The sequence below is a fragment of the Pezoporus flaviventris genome, unplaced genomic scaffold (assembly GCF_033815535.1).
Source record: "Pezoporus flaviventris isolate CSIRO_AGI_PZ_B2104156 unplaced genomic scaffold, CSIRO_AGI_Pfla_v1 ptg000031l, whole genome shotgun sequence".
Classification (NCBI taxonomy): domain Eukaryota; kingdom Metazoa; phylum Chordata; class Aves; order Psittaciformes; family Psittacidae; genus Pezoporus; species Pezoporus flaviventris.
In genome coordinates this window covers 55928468-55952423 of record NW_026892579.1, presented here as the reverse complement: position 1 = coordinate 55952423, position 23956 = coordinate 55928468, and the positions used below count along the sequence as shown (strand labels likewise).

The 23956-nt window shown below is 40.7% G+C and overlaps 1 protein-coding gene across 10 annotated transcripts in view; it reads right to left on the bottom strand.

Moving 5' to 3' along the window:
- Nucleotides 1-23956, bottom strand: part of DTNB (dystrobrevin beta) — a 197026-nt gene that overhangs the window by 105205 nt on the left and 67865 nt on the right. For all 10 annotated transcript variants that reach the window (XM_061461225.1, XM_061461221.1, XM_061461224.1 and 7 more), the window contains one exon: nt 3945-4022. In XM_061461225.1, coding sequence (XP_061317209.1) covers nt 3945-4022 — 78 coding nt within the window. The remainder of the gene's footprint in view (nt 1-3944; nt 4023-23956) is intronic.

Sequence of the window (23956 nt, the reverse complement as noted above, 5' to 3'; positions counted from 1 at the left end):
TGTTCCAACTTCTTAGCCTTTGCTGGGGATGGTATTTGTAAAGTATGAGTGCTATAAAATTCTTAATCTTGAGTTATCTCAGCGTAGCCTTTGAATTGCTGAGGGAATGGCTTATTTATCTGAGTCTAGAAAAGTTCTGTGCTTTTAAATGGCAAATCACCTATAGTTACTCGAATGTTTTTCAAAATAAAAGCTGCTTGCAATCAACTGGTATGTTGTTCAGTAATAACTGTGACCAAGGACCGTCCTCAGTGGCTGAAGCAGCACAAAATAACATTCTTGTTATCTTCCAGTCTTATTTGATGATCTCACTTTGCTCCCTTTAACAGCTGTGTGAGGCCTGAGTTAGCAAATGATTCTTACAAAGAACTTTTTAAGCAAGTGTTGGTAGCTGACAGTTTACGGGTGCATAGAAATAGATGACATGCTATACATCTAAACAGGTCTGATTTCTTCAAGTCTTATCTTTGGTCTACCTGATCTTGTCTTGGATGAAAGACAACAACAGAGACCTTGCTTCTTTATGAATGCTCCAAGCTAAAGGATGCTGCTGATTCAGGTATGTCTGCATTAGTCAAAATACAACCAAAAAGCAATTTATTTCCCTTGATTACTGCAGTTTCTATACCCAATATATTCTTGTGATCAAACCCAAATCTATGCATGTTCTTACCCACATCAGAGAAGAGAAAGAATTCTTTAGCTGCATGCCTTTGGGACAGTGTCTCCACAAAAGAAGAATGCAGATCCCTGCAACTCATGCAGCGGAAGAATATGGGACTGTAACACCAAAGTGGACTACTGGTGCAATTTTGGCCATCCCACATCAAAAAGAAATGAAGAAAGAAGAGTACTGATAAGGAAAACTAGCATGATCTGATTTACAGATTACCTTCTGTGCAAGGAAAAATTAAGTAGACAAGGATTCTTAGACTAGAAGCAGGTGGGATATAATCAACCTTCGTCAGCACAAAGAAGGTGAACAGATGAATGTTACGATAAAAAAGGAGTTTTCTCCTCATAGGGGGTTATAACTGAATTGTAAAACTCACTTGTGGATGCTGGATTTACAAAGCATTGGTCTCCCTATATACTGTAAATCAGGAAGAAAGTGGATGAGTGCTGCAAGATGGGAGCAAACACAAAAGCCAAGAGCAAAATTTCACTTACTGACTTGATTTACGGCTTGTAATCTTGCCTAAGCATCTGCTGCTTGCCATCATGGGTGATAGGATACAATATCAGCACAAAATTCTTCTACCTTAAATCCCTGACAATATTATGGTCTTGTCATAATCCAATTAGTATTTACCTTCAGTGTTACTTTACTACTAATACCTACTTATCGTAAGCTGTTGCTTTTCTTTCTCTTCATTATACCATATAAAATTGCTGTTCTCCTTTTCCTTATGTCAGCAGTGCATTGCAAGGTCTACATGGCCAAGAAAACAAGCAGAAGGTTCAGGCATTTTTCTTAGCATTTTCTATGGCATCACCCTTCTCAAATTAAGGAAATAGGTAGGCTAGGCCTTGTCTACAGAGGAACAGAAGCACAGCTGTTAGATGATAGAGTACAGTACAGTACAGTAGAGGCTGTAGTGACAGGACAAGGGGTAACGGGTTAAAACTTAAACAGGGGAAGTTTAGGTTGGATATAAGGAGGAAATTCTTTCCTGTTAGGGTGGTGAGGCACTGGAATGGGTTGCCCAGGGAGGTTGTGAATGCTCCATCCCTGGCAGTGTTCAAGGCCAGGCTGGACAGAGCCTTGGGTGATATGGTTTAGCCTAAGGTGTCCCTGCCCACGGCAGGAGGGTTGGAACTTGATCTTAAGGTTCTTTCCAACCCTAACAATTCTATGATTCTATGATTCTGTGATGATGTGAAAGATGTATCTTGAATGAGTTTCTTTCCATTGACGTTCCTACAGAATATTCAGTGCTAAGTTCATACTTTGCATGAGCCTGTCTGCTAGCATTTTGTAAAGCAAGAAAGACAGAGATACTTGCTGTGGATAATCTTGAACCAAGCTTCACTGTCCCTGTCTTCCAGATCAGATATGATTTTTACAGACAACACAGTAGACACAATCTAAGAAAGAAATCTCCAAATGAGAAGAAGCAGAGGAACTAATGGTTTCTGGGACTATGTTATTCCAGGAGACGAAGAAGTGCCTATCTTACTCAATGACCAGCACAGAAACTTGTCACGTACTGGAAAAGAGGTGCAATGCTGGTGAGTCAGAACACAACAGAACAGTATCAGGAAGCTCTTCCTGCCAGGCAGGCAAGATATTCTCGCTGACTGTGAAATTAAGAGATTTTTTAAATGTATTATCGTGTTTGGATTAAGAAAATGGGAAAAGATGGTTAAACAAAGTAGAAACCAAGGAACTAGGTGATCACTATCCACATTAACTCTTGCCCTCAAGTCAGGACTGACTGAGGATTGTACCATTCTATGCTGTAAGAACTTTTACGCAAGAGGATGAAGAGGCTGCAGGAGAACCTGGCAAACATTGCTACTCTGGAAAAATTTCAAGCTTCCGTGCACAGGGGACATGCATGCCTAAAGCAGGATTTCCTCTGACAGAGATCTGAAGACAACTGTTGTCTGCACTACAGCAAACAAATGTGGCCCCCAAACAGAGGCTAAATGACCTTGCCCATCAGGTTGCCTGGAACCCAAGGAATGAGAAGATGTTATGGGTCATGTTTCTTAACGACTGCCTACGTGAATACTCTGTAAAGCACTGGCTTTAGGAATCATCTGCTCTCTAAGTGGCTCTGCTTCTAACTCAGTAAAAGGCATATTTCATAGAATCATGGAACAGCCCAGGTTGGACAGGACCTCGCAAGATCATCTGGTCCAACCTTCTGTGGAAAAGGGAGCCTTAAACAAGATTATCTAACATCTTGTCCAATTTCATCTTCAAAACCTGCACTGATGGGGACTCTACCACATCCTATATTTAAAGTCATACAGTGTATTGCATGTTGTGTGGTGTTTGTAGACACTACATGGAATGATTTACAGATTTTGAAATAATTTTAACATAGCCAGTTCAAATCTGCATACATAACTGACTTATTTTGACAAGGAAAGTAGAGAGTACATGGATCTTAGCTTGGTTCTGTTTGAAGGACTGCTGCTGAAAACGAAGGATCTGGCTTCACTCCTGAGTGCCACCTTGTCACTAAAACAGTGACAGTTCAGCTTCTGGGGAATATTCACTTCATTCATTCATTCATTCATTTATTAATTCATTAATTCATTAATTCATTAATTCATTCATTCATTCATTCATTCATGGCTTTGGACAAGTGAAGTCTCCAGCAAACCACCTTGCTATTCTCCCAACATGTCTTAAGAAAGAAAAGTGCAAATACACAATGCAGCTAGTTTTTTTCATGTTTACATATGTACATTCATACAATAACTTACGTATGTACAGCTAAGTAAATGTAACCCAAATTAAACTCAAACCTAAATGCCTCTTGTAGACATGGGCAACTCTAGAGAATTTTGGCAGTTTAGCTGTGTTTGGGGGGAGAACAACGCAGCATTCTTGTTATGTGAGGTATCTCCAGCAGAACAGAATAACCCTTTGTAAGCAGAGGACCTACGATACAAGACGACCAGCCTTTCTCATAGCAGCTTTGGAAGTAACACTCTATGAAAAACAAAGACCTTTTTAGCTCTCTTTATGTGTTTCTTCAGTCGCAGTCATGTAGTAACATCTATTCCAATAAAAGAAAATCACTCTTGAGAGAGAACAACATGAAGTACTGCAAACAATTCCTTCTGTTATGAATGCTGCATACACATTTTGAAGTAGAAGTGTTATTTGAAATATCTTAGAAGACTCCCAGGGATACAAAATCCACACTCTGTATTGGTTTTGCTTCTCACAGAAATGAACAACCAACGCTGTGAGGCATGCATACCTTTTTGTCGGTGTAGGTGCTCCAGAGGACATGTGGGTCACCATGGTGTCATTCATGTTAGTCAGAGGCCGAGGAGGACTACAACAGAAATATTTATTCCAGTTAGTGATTTGAAAACCCCAAAAAGGAAACAAAACCAGCACTAGGGAAAAATAAGTCACTGTGCTCTGTGACAACATCAGACCAAAGAGCAGTGGCAGAAACAGCTTTGCACAAAGACACTTGAAAAGCTTGGTTTAGTCTAGTATAATTGCTTTTCACAATTCATGTGTTACACTAAAATGAAAATAAAACTAACCTTTGTCATTACATAATTGACTTTTGGCACTTTCTAGTAGTTCAAGCAAATGTGGGAACCATTCAAATTAGGGCAATTATTTGAAATGTTTAAAGAAATTAAGTAAAGATTTATTATAACCAGCAATCATTTATACAACAACCACACACATCACCTGTTTGGGTTTGATTTTATTTAAAGTTAGTTGGAAAAAAAACAAATGGGTAGAGCCTCATGTTCCTTACTGCCCTATAAAATACAGCATCGGACTGATGCTGCCATTATTGGTGTTTTTAAACCCTTAGAGCTTCCTGGTACCACACTGCTGTGGCCACCCAGCCCATGAGTGCTTGTGACTGCAGTGAGCAGGAGGACCCAAGAGCCCAGACAGGATGTTCCCAGGCAGCTCAGCTGGTGAATTCAAGGTGCTGGGAGAGAAGAACTAAAGCAGCTGCTATCAGAGAATCAATATTTGCCTACGCTTACCCTCCAGTGATATCCAAATACATCCATCATCCTTTAAAATGAGACTCACAAAAAAGCATAGGGTTGCCTGTGTACAGATAAAAGCTCAATTTGCACATTAGACAATGCAGTACCTGTGCAGAACACAATGGAGAAAAATGCCATGCTTCCCTACATGCTTCCTTGGATCATAGATTGAAATCTTCATAGGTTTATATTTACCATCATCTTAGCATTCACTTTTGTATAGTGAATCATGGAATGGTTTGATCTGGAAGCAACTCTTGAGCTTATTGAGTTGCAACCCACCTACCACAGGCGATAGGGATACCTTCCACTAGACCAGGTTGCTCAAAGCCCTCGTCTAAACGAACCTGGCCTAAATCTTTTAGTTAGATTTACTAATCTAAATGATTTTTTAATCTAAATTTTTAAATGTAAATTTTAAATCTCTCAGTTCAATTTACTGCAGGTAATACTGAAATGAATCCCTGCGAGCTCCAGTTTTCTACAGCACAGCCAGGCAGTGTTTGACCCAACAGCATCCACAGCTTTCACCTTCCCTGACATTCCCAGCGTAGCTGCATGGAGCCTGCTCCTGTTCCAGATGCATGAACACCAGGAATTGCCTTAAGAGTCATCAGCTGATTTCACTCCACAATTTTCAGAACCCAGTAATCCAGTGAATCAAACAAAGAAAATCACCTGGCTGTCAAGCATATAAAATCACAAAGAATATACTCCCTGTATGTCTTCCTGCATCCCTTCTCCATGGAGGATTTGAATTCCAAAGCACTTCAGTGCTCAGCCCTCACTCAGACCAAATTTGCCCAGAGATAACTATGCTGCATGTTTAATGTTAATATTGTTCTAAATATAACATCATAACAAGAAATTATTTGGCCATCAGATACGTACTGAATGTGCTCCTTTGGAAAAGGAACTTGTCACTATAGAAAATAGCAGACATAGGGTTACAAAAGTAGAGGAAGACGACAGATGTGCCATACCGTGGCTCATTTGGAATCCATTCCTTTTGCTAGTGAACATATCAATTCATTCTGTGGTAACAAGCAGTTAATTAACAGTCCTTTCCCTCTGCCCCTTTATCTCCCTACTTACTTCTTCTTGACCGAATGCAAGGAATGCTCTGCCCACATCTACACTGCAAACCTCTGCTTTTCCCCCAAAGATTCATTACCAGCTTGCATTCTCCTGCCCTGCTCACCACAAAACAATCTGGCAGCTGTGAGAGAGGCAGCTACAATAAAAGCTGCTTTTGCAAACTGGTATTTGTCAGCAGCAGCAGCTCCCGCTTCACCGATTCTGGATGCATTAGCTGGGTTTTTTCCTTTGGGAGGACAGTTTCCTTAAACACTGTGCTCTTAGAGAAAACAAATACCACATTGTATTCCCAATAATTTTAGGGTAAGAGAATTTAAACTGTGGTGATGGAGGGGATAATGGAAGATCCTGCCAGAGTGGGTCCAGCAGCGTGCTGCAGCCTTCACTGACTGCGTGGGGATGCGGAGCATATGGAGGACAACACACAGGCACCCACCCTCTGTGAGCCTCAAGCGCAGTGTGAGCTTTCACAGGATTCATTCTACTTTAAGTAACAAATTGTACACGGGGGCACATTTTCCACTGTCCCACAGGTGGGTCTACCATTCTGAGGGAAGGGTAATTCCTTATTTTATTACAATATTACTTTTATACGGCTCTTTCAATGAGAAAGCGGATGTAATTCGCTGTTTGCAATCTGGTTTTAGTATCAGTATGAGACATTTCCACAAGTTCCTTCCAGTTCTGTAAATACCAGTGTCCTTAATTTTCCAGCTAAACCCTTGCTAACAGCGATAAAGGCAAAGAAAAAAAAAAAAAAAAAGAACATCTGCTTCAAAGATTTCTAATAGCATAATTCTGTCTTCTTTATTACACACAATAAAGCCTTTCCCAGTTCAGAAAATTTCTTGAGGCCATTTATACATTTTCGGGGAATATCTTTTTAAAAAACTGTAGCTCTGTCAAGATGGCACGTTATTTTCTTGTACAACCACGCCAGAAGAATACTGCTCATGAAACCAGGTGGATGCTGTAACCACCTGCGCAACACTGCTGGAGTAATAAGAGCTGCTTTGATGAACCTGGGACTTTCAGTGCTGGTCACCCTTATTTTACCAGGACTTCTAGTTTAAAAGGAACACAACAGAATTCCCCTTCCGAGATGCTCATGACAGTTGGCATCTGCTGTAGCCTATCACCATAAGAGAAAAAGAGACAAATACTCTTGAATCAGCTAGTAAGGACAGACTTTTCTGCCTCAATAATCTCACCAGAAAACATCACTGCCTGGACACCTGAGGTGGGAGAAATTCCCAAGTCATTGCTGGCAGAGAAACTAAGAGGATGAACTCGGAAGCAGTAACTTCTGCCCACAGTGTAGCTGAGATATTAAAACAACTGAGGGACTTGGATGTCTATCAAGAGCAGCTTACAACTTTCTTTCAAAACTTTGTCTGTTTGTTAGGTTAGATTTAATTTATGTGGCATTTAAGGTGTATTTAATGAGCCTAGGGTTGCTCTTGGGAAGAAAAACACCTAAGAATAAGCAGCAAACTAAGAGAATCGTTCAGATACCTGGGAGCTGGGACAAATGTGGCAGCCATAGGAGCTGAGAAATCATAGAAACATAGAATCAGATAATGGCTTGGATTGGAAAGGATCTCAAAGATCAGACCATCAGTCCCAACCCCCTGCCACAGGCAGGGACACCTTCCACTAGACCAGGTTGCTCAAAGCCCTGTCCAACCTGGCCTTGAACACTGCCAGGGATGGGGCAGCCACAGCTAGGAAGAAAATTAACTCCATCCCAGCTGAAACCAGGACAGGGTACTTCCATTATCACAGTCTCCTTGGTTTTAGTTTATTCAGATTCTAATCAGGGACTGCACACCTCGATGTACCGAAGCATCCTACAGCAGTGACAGATGCTATCAGAACACAAATAAATAGTCCCTGTCTTGAAAAGAGGGATCATGAGAGTCCTCTGCAGTCAGCACAAAACTGGGAGGGAATGAATAAAGACTTGACAGAACAATGCAGGTTTGCCATCACTTAGGGGCCATTTTAAACAATTTACCCATGTAAATTTTTTATACAAATGTCAAAGTTAATTTTGAAGCTAAAGTACCTGAAATTGTCTTTATAGAAGGTATCACAAGTCTGAGCTTTCCATCTCTAGTACTTGTTTATCTTGCTTTATTTCTTCCAAACATATTTCTGTATGGACATTACCTCTGTCTCTACCAACTTCCTCTCTAAGCGTCCAGTTTTGGCTACTACTGGAAACAAGATATTGGACTAAACAGCTTTGTGGGCTAATGCAGGGTGGGTGATAATCTGTTCCAAGATTTCCCCATCATTTTCTTAAATATGTCAGCCAGCTTTTATGAGAAATTACAATAATTCTAATAAAATCTTGACTTTATTGCTATTATTTACTCTTATTAACTATCTCCTACCTGTAGCAAAATCTATGAGATCCAGATGTAACTGAAGTTGCTGTCACATCTATTCTCAGTAATCTTGGCTAAATATGAAAGTAATCTTGTCTAAAAATAAGAAATAAGAAAAAGATTAGTCACTGCTATTTTGTGTCAACAGTTTTCTGAGTAGGAAAATCAATCATTACACGTTCTGAAGAAAAGCACAATTAAACCTAAGTAATTATTGGCTTGTCTTCTGTCAGACTTGGTTGATGAAGGTCCAGAACAAAACCAGGATAATTCTGAGACCTCAGGAGTCTAAAACCTCATAAATAAAAGGAACTAAATCTTGAGAGTTTTTGCTGTGCTGGACAATGACCCTGGAAAGGGACTTTTACAAAAAAGCAGCAGTAAACAACATTTTACCAACTGCCTTCCGCTCTAAACAGTTCTCCTATCTAGGATTGCTGACGTGTGGCAAAGCAACATCATTTATTTGCTTCCACCAGAGTACAGACTTGGAAATGCAAAGCTCAGGAAATGCATCTGTACTTGAGGGTTGGGGGCTGTCACAGCAGCCAAGAAAAAATAAAAAGAACAGAAAAAATAAAAAGAAAGAAAAAAAGAACAAAAAAGGAATGCAGGAATGCTGCTCTGTCAATCAGATCTGGAACTGATGAGTTTGAAGCTGAAGATTGGCCCCCAAAATTCCAACATTTGAAAAATGCCACTGGCCCTCAGGAAGAACAATTACGCTCTTATCTCGAGCCAGATAAAGATTTCGAGCAGCGGAAGTTCAGTGTATCTGTGTCAGAAGTGTAGCATAACATTTTCTACCACTAGTCAACGTCTCGTGTGTAAGAACCACTGTGGATATCCCATATGACAAGACAAGACAGTATTTCTCAGGTGCACTGATTAGCACTGTAATAAATGTCAGTACTTGTTTAATTCTCAAATAATAATGCCTGGAATTAATTTACTTTTTAATCAGAGTTACAATTAATCCATCAGTTTCTTTGCTATTTTTTCTAAAATTGTAGCTATCGTATTTACAGGGCTACCAACAGCACAGCTCTATATTTGCCAACTCTGAACCTGGGTTTTGCTCTATAACCTGAGAATTCCTAAACTAGTAAGATTCTGTAACAGATATTATCAGTCTTTTTGACATTGCTAAAGGAAGGCCACCGTCAGCCCAGGCTGTGTTTCTTTGTGCAAAAAGAGTTACAAAGATTTATGAGTAAGGCTGGACCAACACATGAAGGTAGGCACAAAGCAAAGAATATATTAGATATATTAGACATATTCAATAGATGAAACTGAAAAATCATATTGACATTACGCTACCGAGTGGCTGACCCTAGTCTTTAATGATTATGATGATTACTACTGTTATTATTGCTATTACTATTATTATTACTATCACTATTACTATTATTTTTTTTACAGGCATGTTGATGGAATTTTAAGGAGAGATTTACAGGAAAACAGATAGTTTTGTGGATGTTAAGTAACTGTTAACACAAAGCATTTCCAGGTGCCGGGCTGGACGGCACTGCAGTTGAGACCTTGATATCACAAGAGAGATTTGCTTATAGTTAAACAGAGGGACTGTAACAAAGCAACCAAATCCATAGGGAACCCCAGCTCAGTTTATTAACTGAAAAACCCCACCATAAATGATAAATAGCATCTGATGAAACACAACTGCGTAAAACTGTAAAACTAAAACCACCTCAGTGTGCATGACAGTCCTTTTATCAGATAAGGTGTCAGCTGGAAAAAGCAATAAAGTGAGCACAATTCCTTTTTCTGGGAACTGCTTTATTTCTTGTACAGCAGTTTAGGAAGTACAAGTCATTGGAATTCATCAGCACTGTTTGCTTCTCACAAGACACACACTATTAGCGCTTTTCTACTCAGTACTTCCATGTGAGAAAGACGTTGACCATGAAGTGCAATCTGATTTAACATAATTCTTGCTGACAACTGCGCAGCATTATCACAGAAGCAAAGAAATGCCTTTGCAAATATCTGGAAGTCCAGTGGGAGACTCCCATGAATAACCATGTACAAACTAATTCTAACTAAACAAATCTCTTTCCATTCTAGCATATCAGGAAGGATTCAAAGAAACAGAAATACAACCTGCTTTTCTCACATCATATCCCTAGAAGAACCATGTCAATACATTTGGATAATAGCACAGTAACTTTACCTGCTCTGTCTTAGCTTCAGTTCTCGTGAGACCATAAAGATTCCTCCAAAGTGTACTCAGGACTGAAGTTACCCACAGTAAATACTATCCCCAGCTGTCAGCAGTGGCACCCTGTTGTCCCAGAAGGACAAATGCTGTGATGGTTTGAGGTGACAGAAGCGAGGTTGTGCCTCCAGAATATATTCGTTTGTTCCTCTTATGACAACTGACTTAAGAAAAGAGATTACTTCTCCCTTGCCACTCTAGAACACAAGTGTACCTGCTGGTGACCATAAGTAACTCTATATACAGGGTTTTCTTTTTCAGAAATTACTCCCAGGGAGATTATGGTTGGATGTAAAAGACAATTTTTCATCATGAGAATAATCAGCAATTGGAATAATTTACCCAGGGAAGTGGTGAGTCCTGAATGTCAGACACTGTTAAGACTCAGCTGGACAGGGTGCTGGGGCATCTAGCCTAGGTCACGCTTTGCCAAGAAGGGTTGGATCAGATGATTCTTGAGGTCCCTTCCAACCTGGGATTCTAGGATTCCACGATTCTGTGAAGTCTACTCACTGTGGCAAAGTGATGATTGGTTCTCAATGACCCAAAGGAAGAGCCGAGTGGGGAGAGAAGGTTCAAGGGAGCAAGGAAATGGTTAGTGTCCTCCCTCGGTGAAAGAGGATAAAGCCATTTTATTATATGCAAAGTGTTCTATATTGATAATACATTTTTTTTTTCTCCCATGCATTGCAAAGCCTCAAAAAGTAACAATAAAGAGGGAAGATACCATTTACTGAGTCAAAGATTTAGAGCCCACTCTTGCATGGCTATTTTCAAACTGTTCCTACAGTTCACATCCCACAGATCTTCAAGAATGTAGTTAGATGCCCTGATACAGAGCTGTTTGGCCCCACTTATATTAGTAAATGAAATGGTGCCAGGGAGTCTTCCAATATCATGGAAAAGGATCATCTGCATGTTTAAACTGTTAGCAGACCCTCATGCAGTTTTGTCCCAAGCCAAATAGCCTTCTCACAGACAATTCCTGGGAGTAGTTTGGGAGTTAACAGGAGTCAGAAATGACTCCCAATTAGGAGTTCAGATGTGGCCATGCTCTTCTGGATGGTAAGAGATTAATAGCATGGATATGATGGTTCAGAGCCAGCTGGCTTCACCGGCAAAGAATACTCAGGAACATTCTAATTAACAGTATATGCAGTACTATGACTGATTGAGGGTTTATTCCTTTGACTTTGCACCTCCAGTTTTATCTCTGATATCAAAGCCACACAGTGTTTAATCAGAAAGCTGTCAGAGTCTGGTGTTTGATCAGCAGCAATGATCCAGGCAAACCCCTCATATTAGTGGTAGCAGACAGGGAACTGACAACCTCAAGCTGTTGATTTGTGGCACTGCTTGATCACCCTGTCCCCATCACCTTGAAGCTGGCTCCTCCAATTGGGTATTTCAGATGACAGAATCGTTGAGATTGTAAGGGACCTCTTGAGATCACCATCTCTCACCTCCCTGCTCAAGCTGGATCGGCCAAAGCTGGTTGCCCAGTCAGGTTCCAAATATGTCCAAGGATGGAGACTCCACCACTCCTCTGAGTAACCTATGTGAGTGTTCAACTACCTTCACACACTTCATCCAAAATCGGGCAGCCTTTCCTTTTCACATCAGAGGTTTTGACCTGATCTAGGACGATCTGCAGAAATCAGATTTTGCACCAAGGTGCTAACTAAAATTCAAGAACTTGGACTCTAATCCTTTTGGGTCCCTTCCAATTTGAGATATTCTATAATTTTAAACTCACGCATGCTCAGGAGGCAAGTGGTGAGCAAGCAGCAGAAAAGACCAGAACATACAAAGTTCATGCACTTTGTAATGGCTTTTCAGGCCTGACACAAGCACTGGCTGTTATCTATCCAAAACAGGTATACATTAAAGAATGTCTGAAAGTGGAAGCTTTAACCCATGCTAGGCAAGAGAACATAGCTTCCAAGAACACAGTGATATGGATTTCAGAATTCTGTACAAATGGCAAGAACTGTGGGGCAGTCAACGTGCAGAACACAGGTTAAGTACAATACAGACATACATTAAATTAAAAGAGGAGAGCTGGTATAAGCAGACAGGGATATTGCAGAATACTGTGGGATACTGAAGCTCCAAAATTGCTCTTAATCCAGTCTCTGCCCAGCCTGTATTTGTGCTTGGGATTGGCCCCACCAAGGTGTAGGGCCTTGCACTTGGCCTTGTCAAACCCCATCAGGTTGGCACAGGCCCACCACTCAAGGTCCCTCTGGATGACAGAGACAGTCCACAAAGCTACTTTTAAATAATATTAGGTGAAAATGATTTTAGAGTTCTTACTTAAACACTGCCTTTGCTGTTCCACTGCATATGTCTGAAGAGTTCAACAATTTCTTGAAACACTTCTGGAAGTTAATTGGGTCAGATACCTACATGCTTCAAAATTCATCACATCTGACGTTAGTAGGTCATAATACACACTCGGTAACAGTGAGCACTGGATGGGTAAATTTCCTGTCCAATGTTCTCTCTACTGAACAGTTTTGTTCTACTATTTAAGAGACTAATTCTTTTACTGTTATTCATATTGCTGTATGAACTTCTACCCTCTAAGTACTCAAAAACTATCATTAAGTAGGTGGAAATGAAAGAATTATTTCTTTTGTGTAGTGTATTATATATAACCAAAACAATAAATAAAGCCCATTATTTATTATTCAAATCTAAATAACGATCTCCTGCTGCCTTTTCCCTCTGACTACAGGCCTGATTAAGTAGTATATAAGATCAATGTACTTGTTCAATAGGAGACACTGAAGGCAGGACAATGAAGAAAAGGAAAACCTACTTAAAAATGCAATAGCTGATAAGGAGAAACAAAAGTTCACAACAGAAAGCAAAGAATGGGGTGCTAGAGTTACCCTTTGTCACAGGACTAACATACTGGGGACACAGGCTTCAGCTTTGGAAAACGACTGTGAAGTGCACGAGGGTCCATGACAGTCAGCTGAAGCATCCCTGGTGTAGTGCTGGAGCAAACCAGCCACATGCAATAACCATGTGCAAAAGCAGGAGAGCGGTTGCTGGGAAGCGGGGGGTTTCTGTTGGACTTGGCTCCATATAAAAACTGAAGGAATTACATGTAGTTTTAAGAACTACAACTCAAGAGAGAGGCGGAAAAGCAGGGACGGTTCAGCAAAAAAATGCAGGAACAACTAAGAGCTGGAAAACACTCTTTTCACAGAGAGAACTGTAATTCCAAACCTCATAGTAGCAGAAAATTATGTGGTGATTTCATGGTAACCTACATGTAAATTCATTTTTAATAAAACCACACTGCAGTAGACAAGCAAGGATATAACAAAATCCAAGGAGCAGAAGCCACAATTGAAGGGCACCGAAACACATGAACTACATGCCACATGGCTGTGGCAAGCTCTTCAGATTGGAAACTTTAATGCTTTTTATAATATACCTGTTTTTTTTGGTTAGTATTTTCTACTTTGCACAGGAAGTAGTTCAAATAAACCTTCTGATCTCTGTTGTATTTGTGGTTGAGGTTAAACCTCTGTGATGACTTACACAAACTCCTGAATTAGGAAATAATTGTAGTAACATCTGTGTATATGTGTTGAGCTCTTCTGCCCAAAAACATGAGGGAAAAACCTCACAGCAGGAAAAGCTTTGGAAACCTTTGCTTGTCAAATATATATTGTGGTATCTTACAATGACTGAAGACAAATCTGTGACATGAGAAAATCCATCGGACACAAACATAAGAATTACCAGCCAAATCCAAGACAAAATTCAGAATTACACACCAGCAGGCAGCTGCAGCCCGTGCTCTCCAACAGGTTATGGCCTGCAAGAGAGCAGGTCCCTTCAAAACAGCCTGTCAGCACCACACGTTACTTGTTCCTTTTCCTACTCTGTTGTCCTTTCTCTTTGCGTAATACACTGCACAATAAAACCTCAGAAAGTCTGAATTTGCACAGTCACACAATCAGGTCTGAACAGCGCAGTGGGAAGACGCTGCAGAGCATGTGAAGCAGACCTCAGAAATAAAATCACTGTATTTTAAGAAGGGGCTTTTATTTTTCTTTTTGACTTTTACTTCCGTTTGCCCATCTACACATACCAGGCCTGCAGCTCTGCTCGCAGCTATCTTTGCCATGCCACAGAACTCACACACAACAACTCTGGCCAACACCAAGCAGCTAGAAGATGCAGCCCTTGGGCAGCTGACTTTGAATCCTGCACTGTGCATGGCTCAGCTGGACCTGAGGATCAAACCCAAGGTTTGATTTCTCTTGGCAGGAGGATTTGGGAGCAGTATTTCAAAATGCTGACTGCCCTCCAGCTGTAGGCTGAAAACAAAGCTGGGACACTACTTACACCTGGAAACAGAGTAGGGTTTCTGAATTCTTTTGTAGGAGAATATTTGATATAAAATACATATTTCTTAGAGGTACTATGCAAACCAGAAATAAATCTCTCCTTAGTGGGTTTTGTGGTTTTTTAAATCTTGAGTAGGAGTTTGGATTAAGAAACAAGAAACTTCCTCCTCCCCTTCTCCAGGAAGTTTTTTACTCTACATTAGGGAACCCTGATAATTAAAATACATTGCTACAAGAAAAATTGAGAGCCTGTTGAATTGTTGGAGTTCTGTTTCAAAGTTGAAACTCTTTCAGATTAGATTTCTTCGGTTTCAAATAAAAAGAGCATTCTGCTGCTGAGGACTTGGAATGTGAGATCTTGCAAAAGGACCAGTTCAACTCTTGGTGCCAGCAACACAACAGTTTCTCCAGTGAGTGCGTGCAGCTCCTATGCCATTGGTGTTGCATGAGCCACAGCAGAACATGACTCACTGTTCTGCAAAATAATGGCTGCATCAAACTAAAGGGAGTAAAAACCTATAAATACTTATTTTTGTCAGTGAATAGATACAGCTGCACCGGCACTGGAAGCAATGAATACATGAATGGAAACAAAGTCTAACGCACAGACTCGGAGGACACAGCACTGTGTTATCTTCATGGCAATGAGCAGGTCATGCATAAGAAATGTCAGAAACAGAAAACAGACATTTAAAAGTGCAACAAATTTAGCTCTAATTCATCCAAAGGAGATTTGTTGCTGTTGAAACAGCTAAACCACACTTGGGGATTATTACATGATGCAGCTTTTCAAAACAACAGCTGGCTTGTCTTTGCCAGAGGTGAACTGGTTTACGAAACCATGTCCTCAGGAGCAGCCCCAGAGCAGGTGCAAGATTTATATATACAGCTGCATCCAACATAAACTACGCTGGCTTTGTGCACAGCTCCCAAACGAGTGTAGACATGGCCACAGGGCAATGAAAAATTCATATAGCTTCTTACCTCATCTCTGTTCTATGCAAGGGCTTAGTTTATACCACTGGGGAGCCAGGGGAAGCACCTAGTCAGGTTTGGTCTTGAGCTTTGATGTAACCTTTGAGATTTCCCTGAATAAAACACCAAAAAATTCCAAATTTCCCAGAAGTGTGAAACTGTTACCTGTTAGTTCTACTGTTACACACACACAGAAGAAAGCATATTTAAAGACTCAGTCAAGAAGAGAGATCTAAGTTTCTGGTGCTTACTCAATATCTTTTCTGAGCAGGGAACAAAAAGCCCCAAATAGGGTTAACCTGAATTTGCAGGTTATGAAACCAATGAACTGTGCAGATGAAACAAACTTGAGAATTGGAACATGTTCACAGCTGTCCCTAAAGGGCAGACAGAGAACCAGATGTAAAGTTCCCTGTAGCACTTCACCTGTTCCCTAAGGTACCCAGATTATGATACTGTTTAAATAGTTCTAAAGAATGATTGCATTGTAATTAAAATAATGCATCTGACTGCAGTTTCAGAAGGCACTGAGCACTTGCTCTGCACAAACTTTGGTCAAATTCCAAGCATGAGAGGACTGTCAGCAGTTCCTTACCATAACATGCTACTTTCGGACAGTGTATTTATAAGAAAAAAACAGGAATTCTGTAAAAAATAGCTACTACCACTTCTCCAGTGAGAGCACCTAGGACAAATATATCCATGGGTATGCTAAGCCAACATCTTTTTTTCCTATAAAAAGGGAACATAACAACTGTAATATTAAATTGGACCTTACCACATCATTCTGATGCAAATCATGTGAGCAACTTTCGTGAAAATATGCATTTCTATATTACAGAGTAATTCCTCCTTTGTTCTCTTTGTTATTTTAAACAGTAGAAAATAGCCAATTCCTGTTCTTATCCTATTCACGAGCATTTTGAAGGACAAGGGATGAGAAATGTGGTCTCCGCTTCCCTTTCAAATGTGGAGTTAAGTTTTCTACGTGCCTTTACAGAGCTTTTACATCTGTTTTTTAACTGTGACTAATTTTCCTAATGGCACTTAGTAGTTAAGCAGCCAAAAGCTATCCTGAAGGAAGGGAAGGCAGGAAAAATAATTAAAAAACACATAATTCAACAACAATTTAGGTTAAAAAGGTATAATCCAGAAATAGCAGCCTAAATATTTGCCAAAGGGAAACAATTCAGACATGTTTGGATATGACGGGGTTTTACTCCCTGACTCCTTACCGAGGCAGCGATAACAACCTCCCATCATTCACTGCCCCGTGCCCGGCTGAGGGAACTCAAGGACTTTGTCTTTGTGCCTGGTCCTCCAGAAAACTGCAAATTCAGGTTATTTTAGCAGCAGGAATGACAAACAGACTGCTTTAGATTTACTGGCTTGCTGTAATTAAAAAAAGAGTTTAAGGTGTTTACTTCTGTTAAAATGATCGGAAACAATTAAAACATGTCAAGAAGTTAAAAACCAATAAGAAGCCTGAAAATATATACAGATATCTGAGGCTTTATGTAAAAAGTATATCAATCCCTGAGCACTGTAACAAACCCTAGTGAAAATATACGCAATGTATTGTTTCTGAGCAATTCCTGTTTACTATATATTGGCCAATATATTTGTATGCAACATCTCCTAACAAAAACATTAAAGAGCATTCTTCAGCTGTCTGCTATCTCTAGCATGTAAATGGTATAGCAGTAGCTGTTCAGAGACATTGACACAAATGTGAGTTCATTATTATGCCTGCTTATTTCCAGTAATTTGCAGTATTACTTATCATGACAAAACATCACAGTAAATTCTGCCATTTTCCACTAAAATGTCCCACGGGTATGAATGCTTGATTAATAATAAACCTTATTGTAAACAAGGCATCAAGTGAGATATTACTTCATCATGACTTTGTTCTTGCCCTGTTCTGTAATGACTAACAGGAACGATGGAAGTGCAGCATACATTGAGTGCCCCAGCCCAGGCTGCTCAGCAGCCACCCCGTGCCATGTCCCTCTCTGAGCTATTCCTACGACCCACTCACAACAACCAGAAACAAATACAACCTGAGAGCACCTCCACGCTCCTGCTCCTCACTGGCATTCCCGTAAAAGCTCCACACAAAAAAAACAGGTGACATTTCAAATACCATTCAGAGAAGTTAACTCTGCCACGACAATACACTGCTGCATCCTGGCCGCATGTGAAGACCGGGGAACGTTTTCATGATAAAGCAGGAAAATGGTAAGGAATGTAAATCCAGCGAACCTTTGTGGCTGTGGCGGATGCCGGTCCGGTCCTCCACCAAGCTGGCATCCCGAGGCGTGCGCGGCATCCCGGCGCGCTGCATGGCGCCGTCTCTAAGGAAACGGAGCCGCCACGTGACCCAGCATCTCCTCGGAGAGGTACATTATCCAACAAAATGTTTTTAGGTTGGGTAAGGCTGTTAAGGGTGAATTGTCCTGCTACAAAAAAGGGCTGAGGATTATCTTGGTTTTAATTAATTTTTTTAAAATCTAACCCATTTTGTTCTGTTTGAAGGCAAAGGGACAGATGACCAGGCAGAAGCAGCACACCAAAACATATGTGAAGTTTTTAACAAACAAGGAACACTGTATATTTAACTAGATTCTTCCCCTTGAATAAATTAATATAAAATTAAGCCAGGTTGGATGGGGCATTGAGCAACCTGCTCTAGTGGAAAGTGTCCCTGCTCATGGCAGGGGGGCTGGAACTAGATGAGCTTTAAGGTCTCCTCCAAACCAAACCACTCGTAATTCTACAATGATTCCATAAAGAGTGAAAAACCTGCTCTTCAAAATACAATATTCATCAGGAGAAACATAAGCATAACAAAGGGAACACCCAGACTGAGATTAAAACGTTGGCTTTTAGGGGGAGAATATTGTTGTGGTTCTCTAATGAGACCACTCACGGCTGGCTATGGCTCATCCCACATGGATTAAAGGGAGTGCAGAATGGTTTCTCTCCTTTGTAAAATTCTAGGTCCCCAGTTATTCGCCATATAGACATTTGTGATTTTAAAGCCTTCAGAGGGACAGAGTTCTTCTTGTATCAGCAGGATCCCAGGCTTCAGCAGCATCAGTACATCTCAGACTTTAATCCTTGCAGCATTAGTAACTGATCTGCTAACTGTATCAAGGGGTGCAGAAGATCCACTGACACTGCATTCTCCACAGCACTGAGGAAGGAAGGAAAGGGAAAAGCAAAAAGCAAAAGAAGAAAAGGGAAAGAGGGAAGGGGAAAGAGGGAAAGGGAAAGAGGGAAAAAAAATAGGGCAGCAGAAAGGAAGGAACAGAAAAAAAGACTGACTAGAATAGAACCATAGATCAGACCAATATACACACGCTAAAATGCAAACTCCTGTACATTTTCAACTAAAAGAAAGAATAATATGATTCCTAAATTGTAAGTGTAAGAGGGATTATGCACCAATAATCTGACCACCTGCATGTAAAAAGCACACAAAAAATGAAATTTCACTTGTTTACTCCAACAAACAGACAAGTTATTTAGGTTTGTCTAAAGCCTAATTTCAATAAGTTGGGATCTAGGTTATCAAAGAGAAAAGGTCACAGCAACTTCTCTTTGTTGTTCATTCCATTACTATTATTACTATTATTCCATTGATCATAAAGGGTAGACTCTTAACTGAAATTTGGCTTCAGCAACAGTAGTTTAAGGGTTGAAAAAAGTCTCAGCTCCTTTTTCAAGTATAAAAGGAGTTATAACTAACATTCCATATTCTGCCCCTGAATAACAGCATTATTTCCAGAACCACAACTGTGAATATAAGTATTATTAGGTGTTAAATTATTATTAAATAAATATTGATAGTATCCCATAGTTTGGGATTAGATACTTGATAACAGAATTACAGAATGGTTTGGGTTGAAAGGGACCTTCAAGCTCATCTAGTTCCAATGCCCTACCATGGGCAGGGACACCTTCCACTAGACCAGACTGCTCCAAGCCTCATCCAATGCAGCCTTGAACACTGCCAGGGATGGGGCAGCCACAGCTTCTCTGGGCAATCTGTGCCAGGGCCTCACCTAAAGAATCTACTACTAATATTTAATGTTAGTATTAGAATTTAATATTAAATAAACAGTAATTACAGTAATTAATAACAACAATTATTAAATTGTTTTAAATAATATATGATACTATTAATATATTGATATTTCACAATGATAGTAATCTAATAATTAGTATTAAAATACATTCTTAAAATATGAGTATCAATCTAACATTTAAATCTACTAATATTGCATTCCCAAGGAACAGGAAAGAGCTGCTTACTAATACTGTAAAAAGATCATTACAAGGTTGATGTGCCATAGGAATAAAAAAGAATTCAAAATAAACAAACAGAATTATACCACCACCACTTGGAGGTTGCTACTCATTTTGTTTATCATAACCTCTACCAGCCTGGAATCAAGAAGAGATTTCTCTCAGCCAGCAAAACCCGAATGTACTGCAGCCTACCACAGAAACAAAGAATAAAAATTCAAAATAAAGAAAAATTCTGTTCTGTCACGGAGAAAAAGGACAGCTGCAGTCAAACCAAGAGTATCGTGCAGCCTTCCTACTCTGAACTCTTCTATTACAAGAGTGGCTTCAGGAAAAATAAAGCCCCTGGCAGATATCCGCAACCTTTACATGGCCACTGGGCTGTGGGGGATGCTGGTCCCCAGAGCTAACGGCTGCAACCACATCTGGGGGGAGCTGCTGCAGAAAATACAGACACCTGCCTCCTTTACTGGGATATGAGGAGTATTCAGTGTGGCAGGTGGTGCATTCAAATGCAAACCCTACCAGAATACCTAAATCAAGGAAAACATCCATTTTGAACATGTTTAAATGTATACCCTTCTATGAGAAAAGACGACATCTGTCTGCTGTTATACGTATTTACATTTTTTAAATGTATATTTATGTAATTTTAGTAAAAAAATGCCTATAACGTGACAGGAACACAAGCCATTCCTCCGCAGTGACAGAATGAGCATGAATGAAGCCATCATACTCCAGAAAAATAAATTCATACCAAATGCTTCTGCAGCTCTGAGGAAAGCAGCAATTTTCAAACACTGCTAACAGATAAAAATGACAGATTCTAAGACCTCACAACTGTGTGCAAGCACCTAATGAGTGACAATGATTAAGATGCGCTTTTCAGAGTCTCACATCACCTTCCTCAGCCTTATTCCAATCGTGGGGGTATCAGTGCAAGTGCGGAAGGAGGTGGGCTGAGCTGGAGGCCCCTGCTGCAGAATATGCTGCTCACTCCCATGTAGGTGGTGTGCTGCTGGTGTTTGCACACAAGGTACCAGGAAGCACACTTGGCCACAGTGGAGAAGGCTGAGCTCTTCTTTAACCTGTTGGATGTTGGACTCTTTGCTCAGTGGGAGGCACGTGTTCCAGTAGAAAGGGTGCCCATGAAGCATGGGGACTGAAATCACTTCCAGTACAAAGTTCAGAGTAAAAACATTACAAAGTGGACAACATATACTTATGAATTTGTAGACACACCTCACAGACCCACTTATTTGTGTGTGCGTACATACAGACACACATTAACGCAACAAGAAAACTGCTGAGCTCCCAGCACAAAAGGCAAGATTCTCATTGCTGTTCCCAATTATGACCCATACCAATAGGGGAGAAAGGTACTTGCATACATTGAGGTTCTCCTTTCTTTACCTAACTCCCACTTCAGATGGGAGAGAATTCTCTCAATTACTCAATTTATCTTTTTTCCTACCCAATAAACCCAAAACTGTAACAGGTTGCTGTATCTCCTGTTCCTGGTAATCCAAGGGAATTGTCTGTCTGTAATAACGAAAGCAGCCTTGGGGAGAAGGACTTGGGGGTGCTGGTCAATGAGAAGCTCCCCATGACCCAGCAGTGTGTGCTTGAGCCCAGAAACCAACCGTGTCCTGGGCTGCATCACCAGCAGTGTGACCAGCAGGTCGAGGGAGGGGATTCTCCCCCTCTGCTCCACTCTCATGAGACCCCCGCCTGCACTTCTGTGCTCAGCTCTGGGGCCCCAACATAAGAAGGATGTGGAGCTGTTGGAGTGAGTCCAGGGGAGGCCACGAAGATGCTCCAAGGGCTGGTGTATATATGCTATGGAGACAGGCTGAGAGAGCTGGGCTTGTTCAGCCTGGAGAAGAGAAGACTCTGCAGAGACATTAGAGCAGCTTCCAGTGCCTAAAGGGACTGCCTAGTCCCATTAGGATCAGCTCAGGGACCACAGCACTGACCCTCCTCCACCCCAAAAACTGACCATTAACCTCCAGCTTTTGCTTCCCTAACCTTTAACACTTTTCAGTAGGTCAAAAGACCCTTCTTCCAATCACAGAATAGTTAGGGTTAGGAAGGACCTTTAGACTATCTAGCTCCAACCCCCCTGCTAACTTTGTTTCTTGAATAGCCTTTGACAAATTATCCCTTCAAAGGCTTTTTGAAAATTCAAATATATGAAATCAATTGGATTCCCTTTATCCATGGTCCTCCACCAGGAACCGTTACTCTCACAGAAGTCCAGTTATTGAGTGAGGCTGGATTGATTTCCTTAAGAGGAGCTGGAAACCCTAAATAACATCTCATATAAAATTTATTTTAAAATAGGGTGGGGTTGGGCTCCTGAGGGTTACCATGCAGGAAACAACTCTGAAGCTTTTGTTTGCTCTGCAACCAATGGGCACGTCTGGCAGTTATGTACAATTAATCAAAATTAAACACAGCATTATTTTTCTTGCTAAGAGAATTGTTTTTCAAGATATATTTTAAATAGTGCATTCTAAAAGGACAAAAGGATGTGGAGTAATGTGCGAGTTAAGACATTAACTCGATAGCCAAAGATCACACAGTAGCCACAGCTGAATGATGCCTGGGGAAACACGATGCCCAAGATCCAGGGGTCAGCATCACCCACTTCATGTTCCCCTCATGCCACTCTCCTGGGGACAGAGCTCTAGGGCCGCTCGTAAGAGCATCATCTTTAGCCACAGAACACCTCAGGTGTGCTACACCTTGGACAATGAGGAGTCTCAGCACCACTAAATCTCAGAGATTTTTGCGACTGCAAGAAGAAGGAAGGATTTCCACCAAAAGCAACCTCACAAAATCAGCTAATGAGGTTTTAGCCCCACTGTTAGAAGCAACAGGCAGCCTGGCCCAAGGGACTGCCAGTTTTGTAAGCAGATCAGTATTCGGCAATCTACAGTTTTCAGTTTTCCAGTAAAGCTGTCCTTAGAGCAGATAAAGGAATACGATTTGTGACAGGTCAATGTGCTCTACAGGGTTTTTAGCTGAAACAATGAGAGAGACCCAAATAATTGCTGCCTGAGAAAGTATTTGTGGGTGAGAGAAGGGTACTATCAATAAATAGGTTTTGAACAGTAAAACAAGATAAACCTCTGGCAACATATATCTGATGGTCCAAAGTCACTTCTGTAACCTGCAAACCGGTATTCTTACCATACCTCTTCACAAAGATGGCCCCAAATTTATGTTCATGTGCAAAGGCAAATCATATACACATTATCATTGCAAAATTTCTGGGAGTAAATATATTCAGTGTCAACTCTAAATCACTTCCCAAATCAGTCTGGCAGAGAACAAAAAGCTCACTGTGATTTCTTACAGGCTGCAGGTGATGCAGAACCACGCTTCATTTCAAATACAGTAATTTGTGCCTTTCTCAAAGAGTTAAACCTATTGTCCTCTAAACCAAGGTAAATCTATGAAGTGTCATTTCACTAGAAAGGACATCTAATTCAAATTCTAACTTAATGTGACCTGTAAATAAAATATTGTAGCAAGGAAGAACAAGAAGTCAGGCCATTAGCAGTTTTCCCCATTCAAGCCCCACTGCTGCATCGCACTTGCATCCTAAAGACAAGTTGTACTTTCTTAGCAGCTATGTCACACTGTGTACCACATAGGCAATGTATATGCTGGCCAGCACGTCAGCCACATCATCTCTTGTGCAGGCAGAGCATAGTATTTCTCCTTCTTGGTTGTACTGAAGTACAGTGTAAGTACTACTGAGGCCATTATACATCCTCTCATTGCCTGGCAGCTCTCCAAAGGGCTGAGCCAAGACCTGACGGCAGCACCCACGCCCACACTCACTG